The sequence below is a fragment of the Nylanderia fulva genome, unplaced genomic scaffold, assembly GCF_048542155.1.
Source record: "Nylanderia fulva isolate GAGA-0341 unplaced genomic scaffold, ASM4854215v1 Scaffold681, whole genome shotgun sequence".
Lineage (NCBI taxonomy): Eukaryota > Metazoa > Arthropoda > Insecta > Hymenoptera > Formicidae > Nylanderia > Nylanderia fulva.
Genome location: NW_028190788.1, coordinates 1,984 through 13,525, shown reverse-complemented (window position 1 = coordinate 13,525; position 11,542 = coordinate 1,984). Strand labels below are relative to the sequence as shown.

The following is an 11,542-nucleotide window of genomic DNA, read 5'->3' as shown; positions in this document are numbered from 1 at the left end:
TCGGCGGCTCGGGCCTGCGGCGGCCTGGAGAGGGGGAACTCTCCGGAGTAGGGGCTCTCACCGTGGTGGGAGATCCTTAGGCGCTACGAAGCGCCACGCTTAGTTTCTAGGCGGAGTTAAGCGTCATGGCCGGCTTGGCGCGCTTTTAAATAGCGTTTAAGGAACTTGGAGTAAACGAAAAAATTTATACGGCCGGACGTGACACCTCCCCCCTTAAAATAAAAATGTTGGAATTTAATGTTCCAACATTTTGGACTTAGTTTTCTATGCGCTACGATTAGGTTCTTAACTTAACATTGATTATGTAAATATTTATTTAGTTCGCCGTAATCTTTCATTGGGGGAACACTCGTAGGGTGAGTTTCTGCACACACTTTGCCACTGTCTGATTCGTTAATCGAAGGGGTTTGTTGTGTGGGCAGGGTTAAGGGTGTTTCTTCTTCGTTCGTTGGAGGGGGTTTCTGGTGTAGCAGTTCTCGTCCGTTGTCCTGTTCTCCGTCCGCTGATCTACCAAGGTGTAGGAGAACGTTGGTCACCGAGGTCCAAATGGCTCCGAGTAGATGTAGACTCCATCCGTACACCGAGTGGAGTGCGTACCCATGGATCAGGGTGTCGATTATTAATTTTATCAACCGTACGGTAACGAAGATGCCAAGTACTCCGGCGCTGGCGGATCCGAAGCTTATAAATCCCTTCCATAGCCTGGCTCCGGTATTTTCCGCTATTCGGTCGAGAGATTTCTCGTCTAATAAATTTAGCAAGGAGAAACTGCCTGTAGGAATTTCCTGTCCCATTGCTCCCCTGGCGATTGTGTGGAGCATGGAGGGTTTTTCCACGGGGAACATGATATGGTCGCGAAGACGATCAAGATCTTCGTTCGTATAGATACCACTGGAAGCGAGTGAATCCGGGCTTACGTACTTCCATGAGGGTTTGGTTAGAGGCCTGATAGTAGGCGGTGCCACCGATTCCACGGGTTTCGGTGTTAGTCTATACCAGGTGTTGTGTATTTGGTATAGAGTTGGTAATAGTTCATTGCAATCCCTCGATGTTCCGGCTTTAGTAAGTATCTTCGATCTTGGTAAGAGGAAGAGTGACTTATTTTGATGAGTGACGGGGAGTTCGTTGTAGCACTCCTCGGTAGGTCGTAGGCGGCATTTGACAGGTATACATTTGATGAGGTGTATAACTTCACCTGCAGTTATGGCGGTATAACCTGGAGACTTCATTATTCGATGCGCCATTTCGTCAGGTGCTATGCTTGCTAGAGAAAGTGCGTTGAGGATGATCTGCCTCTCCAGTGCACATTTTTGCTCCATAATATCCTTGTATAGTTGGGTCAGCTGGGTTTTCAGGTGTTTCTCGACGTATATAAATTTTGAATTCACATATGTGAAGATGTCGAGGTTGTCGATTCTGACCTTGGAACGGCTTTTGAATGTCCGTTCGGGCCTCGTTTCGAGGATACACAGCTTGGGATGTTCCGTTCGCCAAAGGTTGTATCCGCATACGTTGGTCTCGGTTGTCCTTGCTAATGCGAAGGTTGTATCACGCGCCGTGACTGTATAAATCGTTGGCGCTTCCTCTTGGGGAGTGCCGGGCGACAATCGATATGCTATTCCTTCGTAGAGAACATCGTATCGTCCAAAGTGACAGTTGTCGATTGGCAGGATTGTCCAGAAGGTGGAGGCGCCGTCGGCATCAATGCATTCGCCTGTCGTTACGGGACAGCGAGTGCCGGATGGAAGTATCACTTCATTGTTATTGTATCCAACGGGCAGCTCCAATTGTCGTATCGTGATTCGTACTGAGGCTTGCACGATCACGTCGTCCCATGAACCGTATGCGTCGCTGAACTGGGTGCCGCTGCATTTTCCGTCTGTCTTAACTGATCCTGCGAGTGTCATTGCTCTTAGGTTTGTTGCATTTGGCTTAATCCCAGTAATGTGCTGGTTAACTCCTAGAGATATGGTCCCTGTTTCGTGCAATTTTCGGCATGTATCTGCCGATATTTCGTGGATATACTCCTGTCTTCCGTTCTGCACCGCTGCTATATGAGAGTGCATTCCGCAGTAAAATATAGTCCGGTCTATTTCGATTTTGCATTGGTAGGCAGGAGTATGCACGAATTCACTGAGTTGGAGTAGTTGTATATAGACTTCCTCCTTCTTAGGTTCGATGCTGTTGGTTTTACACTCTTCGATATCTAAGAGGGAGAGTGTTGTGATGTTCAGGCCCCGTCCTCCACAGTCGTATCCGATTAGTCCGCTGGATAGTGGGGCCAGGAAGGCCATGCCCAGGATAATTGCGAGAGTCCTCATCTTAGCGTGGTTGGTTGATTACTGGCCCGTCCTCCGTTGGGGCGTCCGAGATATATTCGTCTTCGGAGTGGGGGTCTTCAAGGGTGGGGGCTTGATGTGGTGAGGGCTTTAACTTGTCCATATGTACGGTTTTAGTCTTACTATTGCTTATAGCTAACTTAACGTTATTTTTACCTAGTATCTTTATTATCCTATAGGGACCTGTATATTGGTCTCCTAATTTCCCTTTGTTAGGTTCCTTAAGTAAATAAACGCTATCGTTAATCTTAAATTTACGCGTATTGATTTTCTTATCGTAGTATTTCTTACTTCTATTCTTAGCATTATTTAAGTTTTCGCGTGCGGCTGTTTGGGAATCGCGCAATTTGTTGAATAGTGTGGTTAAATATTGTGTATAGCTTTCGTTAGTCATGCTTTCGATGTCCGGGTCGCTCGAGGGGACCCGCGCGATTTTCCCGAAAATGAGTTCGTACGGAGTGTATTTTGTACCCTCATGTACGCTCGTATTATACGAAAACGATGCTAGTTTTAAAATTTGATCCCATTCACTATTTTTATCAACAATTTGCTTCAAATATTCCCAGAGTACCTGGTGTGATCGTTCTACCGATCCGTTCGCTTGTGGTCTGTACGCTGTGGTCTTACATTGCTTGATTTTAAATTTTCGGGCTACTGTCCTCATGAGGCTGTTTATAAAATGTGAGCCCTGGTCGGTGAGGATCGCTTTTGGCGCGCCGAATGTACAAATAAGGTCGTTAATAAATGCTTCTGCTACTTGTATCGCTCCTGCTTGTCGGAGTGGGATCGCAAGGGAGTATTTGGTTAGCAGGTCCTGTATAGTTAGGATGTACGTATTGTTTTGTTTCGTGGTTGGGAGGGGACCCATTATATCCATGGAGACCTTTTCGAAGGCCGAATCGGGGGTGTCGGTTAGGATCATTGGTTGCTTGGTTTTTACGCGAACCAATTTCTTTAATTGACACGCGCGGCAGTTTTTGACGAAATTTTGGACATCAGTTTTTATACCGCTCCAAGTGTAGCGTTTCTTAATCCTATTGTAAGTTTTGGTGATGCCCTTGTGTCCTGCTACCGCGGAACAATGATTTTCGGCGAGAATTTGTTCCCTTTGGTCCTTCCCGGGGACCGTTATGTCGTTCGTACAAATAAATATTCTTATGTCGATTTCGTCTAGTATTTTAATTAAGAGGTTATATATCGTATTCCAATCTACATTGTCAACGTTGCCTTTACTGATCGAGATCGATTGCAAGTCCAATTCTCGGATAACGTCTAGTAGCGAACGTATTGCTTCTTTTATTATTTCCTTTTCGGTAACGCCGGAAATCCTCTCCTTTACCGCGAGTGAAATTACGCGTCGGGTGCCCTCGCGACTTACCCTTGCCCTGCCCAAAGCTGCATCTCTGGTCATCGGCAAGGAGTTCGCTACTTGCAATATTTGGGCTCCCTTGTCGATCGGTGTTCCTTGTTGCGTTATGAAAATGACAAGGTTATCTTTTCGGGTCGCGAAATTGTCCGGGATATTTATCACGCGGGGCCTCACGGCGGCCCGTGGAATGAAAGGACTGTTTACGTTTATGAATAACTCCTCGCTACTGGAACTGGAGTTGCTATCGGTTTCGTTTTCCGAGTCGCTGTCCTCGCTGGAACTAGGGGGCGAGTTTGTTTCCTCTGATTTCGAATTATCGGGGGTCGGTGAGGGACGCTGTTCGCCGCAATCCAGCTTGTTTGTGATTCGTGGAGTTTTTGCGCCTCGCTTCTTCTTGGCGGGGAATAGGGATTCATTGGAGTCGGACAATCTTTGTATTTGTGAGAGAGGGAGGACTCGTTCGACTTCGGGCATAGGGTCTGGGGTAGGATTTCGCGAGAGGGCGTCTGCATTGGCGTTTATTTTTCCTGCTTTGTATAATACCTCATACTCGTATTCTAATAGTTTTAGACGCCATCGGACAAGACGGGAAGATGGGTCTTTTACTGAATGTAGCCACACCAAAGGTTTGTGATCCGTGACCAATTTAAACTTCTTACCGTATATGTAAGGCCTGAAGAAATTTACGCTGTAAACTATTGCTAATAGTTCCTTTTCTATAGTCGAATAGTTTCGCTCGGCCTTATTTAGTAACCTGGAGGTGTAGGCTATAGGGAGGTCTTTTCCAATCGGCCCTTGGCTCAGGACACCGCCTATTGCATATCCGGATGCGTCGGTAGTTATAACGAAAGGTTTCGTAAAATCCGGATACTGTAGTATCGGTTCTTTGCACAATGCATCGCGGAGGTGCGTAAAGGCTGTCTCCTGTTCCTTATGCCAAACAAAGGTCTCATCCTTTTTCAGCAGATCGGTAAGCGGGCGCGCTATCTTCGAAAAATTAGGTATGAACCTCCGGTAGTATCCCGCTAGCCCGAGAAATTGCTTGATATTCTTCGGGTCTTTAGGGCGAGGGAAACTCTGAACCGCGGTTATCTTTTTAGGATCGGGTTTCACTCCAGTTTCGCTTATGACATGTCCCAGGTACGTGACTTCTTTACGGAGGAACTCGCACTTGTCGGGCTGGAGTCGCAGTCCTGCCTTCCTAAGTCGTTCCGCCAATTTGTGGAATTTTATTTCGTGCTCTCGCAGTGAGCTCGAATATAATACGATATCATCAAGGTACACAAATAGTTCGGCGCCTTGAAGTCCGGTGAGTACCTGGTCCATGAGTCTTTGGAATGTCGCGGGGGCGTTTTTGAGCCCAAACGGCATTCTCTTAAATTCGTAATGCCCGTACGGTGTGGAAAACGCCGTTTTATGGGCGTGTGCTTTATCCATTTTGATTTGATGGAAACCCGATGCCAAATCGAATACGCTAAAGTACTTCGCGCTTCCTAGTTGATCGAGGATTTCCACTATGTTCGGTAGGGGGTACGCGTCCCCGATCGTTTTTTCATTCAGCGCCCGATAATCTATTACCATGCGCCAGCGTTTGTTACCTTTCGAGTCCGGTTTCTTTGGCACGATCCACAAGGGGGAGTTGTACGGTGAAGTGGATGGTTGAATGACATCGTTCTCGATGAGTTCTTGTACTTGTTTATTAATTTCCTCCTTGTGCATCGGCGGAAATCGGTATTGTTTCGTGTGGACCGCTAATTCGTCGGTTGTCGGGATTGTGTGTGTAGTGACGTCTGTGGAGTGTAATTTATCGGTGGGGAGACGGAACAAATCGTTGTAGACGTTTATGAGGTTATGTACGTGTTTAGTCTCCTCCGCATTTAAGTGTTCAAGCCGCAGCAGTGTTTTTATTTCTTCGGGACGAGATTGTGTGTTTTGTCGGGTCAACGCTGCGACGTGTTGAGGTTTTATGTCGTTATGTTTTATGAGATTGGTCCCCAGATGCCCTAGGGTTAAGGGACCGCCCTTAGTGTTTATGTGACCCGTGCGTTGGAATTTTAAGTTAAGGAGGGTGCTTTTATGACCCTTGAGATAGGATGAAGGATCCTCGAGGTTCTGTGGACAAGATTTGGAAATTTTCTCGATCTCTTGTAATCTTACCCTAGGTAAGTACAATTCGTGGTCCTTGTCGCTTATGTTAACGGCTTTCATATATACTGTGCCGTTACGATTAGTGACGATGGCATCTCCTAAGTAGATGTCTTCGTTCACATGAATTCGCGGAATATATCCTATGCTGACCTCGGGATTGCTGACTTGGAGCGAGACGGTGGCCCGCGATCTAGCCGGGATTTTTACCGTCTGAGCATCGTTAAAAGGGATTTGCGTTTGCTGCCACACGATGCAGCGCTTGGAATAATCTATCTTAGACACGTCGCGTAAGAATTCGAATCCTAGGATTCCGCCTTGGGAAATTGGAAAGTCGTCTGGGACTAAGTGGAGGTCGATCCTGTGACCGAGGTATTTTATACTTGTCGCTCCGAGCGTTTCGATTTTATCGCTTGTAATTCCGCTAAGGAAAATAATTATGCTTTTATCGATAACGCAATCGGGGCTTAGTTGGCCTTGTTTAACCAAGTTGGGTGCCGCGCCAGTATCTATCATGAAATTCGTGTTGCGTGCTAAACCGTCCGCGGCAATGGAAACGGTGGGCGCGTGCGAAAAATCGTTCGGAGTTAGCATGGCGATTCTGGTTTCTCCAGGGCTTGCTCCGCGTTTATTAGTCGTATTGGACGATCTGTTTCCCGAGACGTTCCCGCTCGAGCCTCGTCCCTGGGCCTCGAGGGGTGAGGGGAGTTTCCCTGACGTGAGTTATTGTATTGTCTTTTCCGGCACTCCTCTATTTCGTGTCCCGGATTTTTACAGTACCTACAGTATTTGTTGTTACTGGTTCGTTCGTGTCTATTGTTCTCGGGACCCCCTCGGTTGGCGTCTTCCGTTCTGTAAGTGTTTGTCGGTCTCTGTGACTGTGTACTATTATAGGCTTTTGGAAACGGCGCGTTACTGTGCCGTGTTTGTTCGACGCGCGGCGAGTACTCGGCTCGAGTCCATCTGTTGTTAGGAGATCGTTCCGTGTTTATTTTTATGGGCGTCGAGTGGGCTAAAGGCCTTTCATTCGGATATACGTTACGTTCGTATGAACGGCGCGGAGTTTCGAATCTTTCATTGTCTAGTTCCGATCTTTTCGCGAGAATTTTGACGTGTGAAAAAGCTAGAAACGGGTCGCGATAGTGTTCTTGTCTCAATTGTATCCTATAGGCGAGTGGCAAGCCCTCGCAGAAAGATCGTGCTGTTAAGGCGTCGATTTCGTTTACTGATCCGACGGATAGCATTCCTTGCGCTCGGCGTTCCGCGTCCGTTATAGAAGATCGCAAGTCTTTTACGCGGCTAATGAAATCAAGGATATGCTCGTTTGGTTTAAGGTAAACTGTGCTCAGCTCCCCACGATACTGGTCGATGGTTTTCGGGGATCCGAAGGCTCCATTCAGGAGGTCGGCAAGTTGAGTTATCGTTTCGCACTCTTCGTCTTCTACGGCGCATATAGCTCGCCCGCGTAAATTAGTAAGAAGTAGGCGGGTTAGGTTTCGCTCGGACGATGGTGGGAATATTTCTTTAGCGCGTCTACATGCTCGTATAAATTGAGAGAGGGGGATATTTCGACCGTCGAATGGCGGGATAGTCTCAAGTGTTTCCCTGAAAGACACCCTTGGACTATCATAATTGGTTCCGTGTTGGAATGCGGGAGACGCCTGTCCGTCGAGAAAGCGTCCCGCGGTGCTGGGAATATATTGCGTAGGTATCGTATTGTTCCCGCGCATGGAGTTTATCTCCTGGCGTAATCGTTCGATTTCTTGGAGCATATGATCGCTTAAGTCGGGTTTTTCGGTTGCTACCATTGTGATGGAGTTCAAACGTTTTTCCATCTCCGTTTCTTTACTCACGAGGTTACTGCGGATGATTTCGAGGTCTTCTTCCGAAGCCCGTTTTTCGCGTTCGAACGTTTCTTTCTGCTGTTGAAGCATCTCGGATTGTTCGCGTAACCGTGCTTCCTTGGCATGTAATTGAGCGCGAAGTTCGTCTATTTCTACTTCAGTGAGCTTTTTCGTACCCGATTTCCCTCGTGTTTCCATCGCAAATATTAACTCGTATCCCACCGCTGTCACCAAATTTTGTTACGTCTTGTGGGGTCGCGGCTGCGAAAATTTGAATGCAGAGCTCGGCTTTTTCCACGAGACACGATCGCTATTACGGGTACGCGAATCTATGCGATTCTCCCCGGGGATACCCGCGATCTGAGGTTATTCGCGCTGGAACTGAGGTGATCGGATTATTGCGAGGGACCTACCTGTGACTCTACTGTAATAAAGATAGCTTCGTCGATTGCTCTATGCGAAACGTCGTTGGGGTTGCGTAAATAATCTTCGTACGTAAACTGACAAAGCTCGCACAAATCACCGATTCGCGTGAGGGTAAGTCGGAAGTTGCAGACTCCGCAATTTATTCCGATAGGTGTTCCACCTATGATTAGAGTATGCTTCCGAATCCTTGTCCAAAGTAATTTCGAGACTCTAGGTAAGGTGGAGTAGCATGAAATGCAGAGAGCTGCCTTAGTCTCAAAATGGATGTACCCGACACCAACTTGGCAATAGAATAAGGGTTCAAACGGTACGAAGAGATTAACTTCTGGAGGAGGAGTTATACCTCTAAGGGTGAGTGGGCACATTTGTGTTTGTTGCGTAATCGAATTGATAATGCGTCATTCGCTCGTAGATCTTCGGTGAACCCGGCAGTTATCGAGAAGTTAGTAGTCGTCGGCAAAACCGTCGGTAATTGTTCAGTAAAACACTGGTAAGGTGCCAGTAAGGTGTCGATAACCCGTTGGTAAAAGAACGTATGTCGGTATATCGTCGGTAATGTCGGTAAAAGAACGTATGTTGGTATATTGTCGATAACGTCGGTAAAAGAACGTATGTCGGTATATCGTCGGTAATGTTGGTAAATCGAAAGTGTTCTCAATTGATTATTGTTTAAATGACTACTTTGTTGTACGGATTTACGAAGTTATTTCTTGAGACACAAGATTTTTAAGAGATTGAACTATTTGCGTTTTTCCGTGTTAGAATTCCGAGAGTGGCACCGCATGTGGTGGTCGACCCTAGTTTTATAGCCCGACCTTTTTTTTTATAGCTTCCGCAGTGACGATGGAAAAGAGGAAAAATGCGTCGGAGATTTTTCTAGAATGTTCTCTTCCACGTGGTAGAAGCGTCTCTGAATTTGCTAACACGCGCGATTCCTTAGGTTAACGTGAATTTCACTTACCTTTAGTAGCACTTTCTTGATCGTGTCGGCTCGTACTTGGAGGTAGTGCGTGCGGCGAGGGTCGTTCACTGGGATGTTTGGCGGCGGCAGGCGTCGTGGTTGGAACGTTATTGGTATGCACTTCCACTGTAGGAGTTCGTCGTTGTTATTATTTTTAATGTTGAAAATGTTCTCGTATTCAGGATCGGCCTGATATTCCACTCCGAGGAATTGAGAATATTCCTCGGTCGCTGATTCGCGATAAAGTCGGTTTAGTTTTCGTAATTGATTCTTCCTTCCTGCGCGTCGCGTCTTAGGCATATTGAATTTGATGCATCCTCTGAATGATTACTCAAATAAGGAGGGTTGATATGCGGCGGACCTCACTATCAATTCCTTATTTTGGCAAATGCTGAGAATGTTAATTCTGACTGTGATGAGCGGTGGTCCGCTCCAAACACAGTTTGAATTATTCTGAATTCAAACGCCGTATGACAAATTTAAACGCTATCGTATTTTATCACGGGAGTGGAAGTTTTGAAGAATACTGAACACTAGTTTTCGCACATGAATACACTGATTTATTCGTATAGTAGTACAAAATTCGAGACTAAAACTTAGAATTAGAATTTAGATTTAGACTTAGAATTTAGAGTTAGAATATTATACTTAGAGTTAGAATTTTAGAATTAGAGTTAGGATTTAGAATTTGGACTTAGAGTTAGAATTTAGGAGTGCGACTATACTGTTCGGTGTCGCGCAGAGAACTGCCGAAATTCGGGACTGCTCTGAGGTCCTTCGTTTCGGCGGCTCGGGCCTGCGGCGGCCTGGAGAGGGGGAACTCTCCGGAGTAGGGGCTCTCACCGTGGTGGGAGATCCTTAGGCGCTACGAAGCGCCACGCTTAGTTTCTAGGCGGAGTTAAGCGTCATGGCCGGCTTGGCGCGCTTTTCAAATAGCGTTTAAGGAACTTGGAGTAAACGAAAAAATTTATACGGCCGGACGTGACACCTCCCCCCTTAAAATAAAAATGTTGGAATTTAATGTTCCAACATTTTGGACTTAGTTTTCTATGCGCTACGATTAGGTTCTTAACTTAACATTGATTATGTAAATATTTATTTAGTTCGCCGTAATCTTTCATTGGGGGAACACTCGTAGGGTGAGTTTTTGCACACACTTTGCCACTGTCTGATTCGTTAATCGAAGGGGTTTGTTGTGTGGGCAGGGTTAAGGGTGTTTCTTCTTCGTTCGTTGGAGGGGGTTTCTGGTGTAGCAGTTCTCGTCCGTTGTCCTGTTCTCCGTCCGCTGATCTACCAAGGTGTAGGAGAACGTTGGTCACCGAGGTCCAAATGGCTCCGAGTAGATGTAGACTCCATCCGTACACCGAGTGGAGTGCGTACCCATGGATCAGGGTGTCGATTATTAATTTTATCAACCGTACGGTAACGAAGATGCCAAGTACTCCGGCGCTGGCGGATCCGAAGCTTATAAATCCCTTCCATAGCCTGGCTCCGGTATTTTCCGCTATTCGGTCGAGAGATTTCTCGTCTAATAAATTTAGCAAGGAGAAACTGCCTGTAGGAATTTCCTGTCCCATTGCTCCCCTGGCGATTGTGTGGAGCATGGAGGGTTTTTCCACGGGGAACATGATATGGTCGCGAAGACGATCAAGATCTTCGTTCGTATAGATACCACTGGAAGCGAGTGAATCCGGGCTTACGTACTTCCATGAGGGTTTGGTTAGAGGCCTGATAGTAGGCGGTGCCACCGATTCCACGGGTTTCGGTGTTAGTCTATACCAGGTGTTGTGTATTTGGTATAGAGTTGGTAATAGTTCATTGCAATCCCTCGATGTTCCGGCTTTAGTAAGTATCTTCGATCTTGGTAAGAGGAAGAGTGACTTATTTTGATGAGTGACGGGGAGTTCGTTGTAGCACTCCTCGGTAGGTCGTAGGCGGCATTTGACAGGTATACATTTGATGAGGTGTATAACTTCACCTGCAGTTATGGCGGTATAACCTGGAGACTTCATTATTCGATGCGCCATTTCGTCAGGTGCTATGCTTGCTAGAGAAAGTGCGTTGAGGAGGATCTGCCTTTCCAATGCACATTTTTGCTCCATAATATCTTTGTATAGTTGGGTCAGCTGGGTTTTCAGGTGTTTCTCGACGTATATAAATTTTGAATTCACATATGTGAAGATGTCGAGGTTGTCGATTCTGACCTTGGAACGGCTTTTGAATGTCCGTTCGGGCCTCGTTTCGAGGATACACAGCTTGGGATGTTCCGTTCGCCAAAGGTTGTATCCGCATACGTTGGTCTCGGTTGTCCTTGCTAATGCGAAGGTTGTATCACGCGCCGTGACTGTATAAATCGTTGGCGCTTCCTCTTGGGGAGTGCCGGGCGACAATCGATATGCTATTCCTTCGTAGAGAACATCGTATCGTCCAAAGTGACATTGTCAATTGGCAGGATTGT

General features: G+C 46.5%; 2 protein-coding genes across 2 annotated transcripts; both read right to left on the bottom strand.

Moving 5' to 3' along the window:
• Positions 1-290: 290 nt before the first annotated feature.
• Positions 291-2,753, bottom strand: LOC146720500 (uncharacterized). Its single transcript, XM_085488345.1, has one exon. The coding sequence runs from the start codon at positions 2,319-2,321 to the stop codon at positions 291-293; it is 2,031 nt and encodes a 676-aa protein (XP_085344471.1). The 5' UTR covers positions 2,322-2,753.
• A 7,251-nt stretch (positions 2,754-10,004) lies between these two features.
• Positions 10,005-11,186, bottom strand: LOC146720499 (uncharacterized). Its single transcript, XM_085488346.1, has one exon. It carries the CDS (start codon positions 11,184-11,186, stop codon positions 10,158-10,160), a length of 1,029 nt encoding a protein of 342 aa, XP_085344472.1. The 3' UTR covers positions 10,005-10,157.
• Positions 11,187-11,542: the final 356 nt, after the last annotated feature.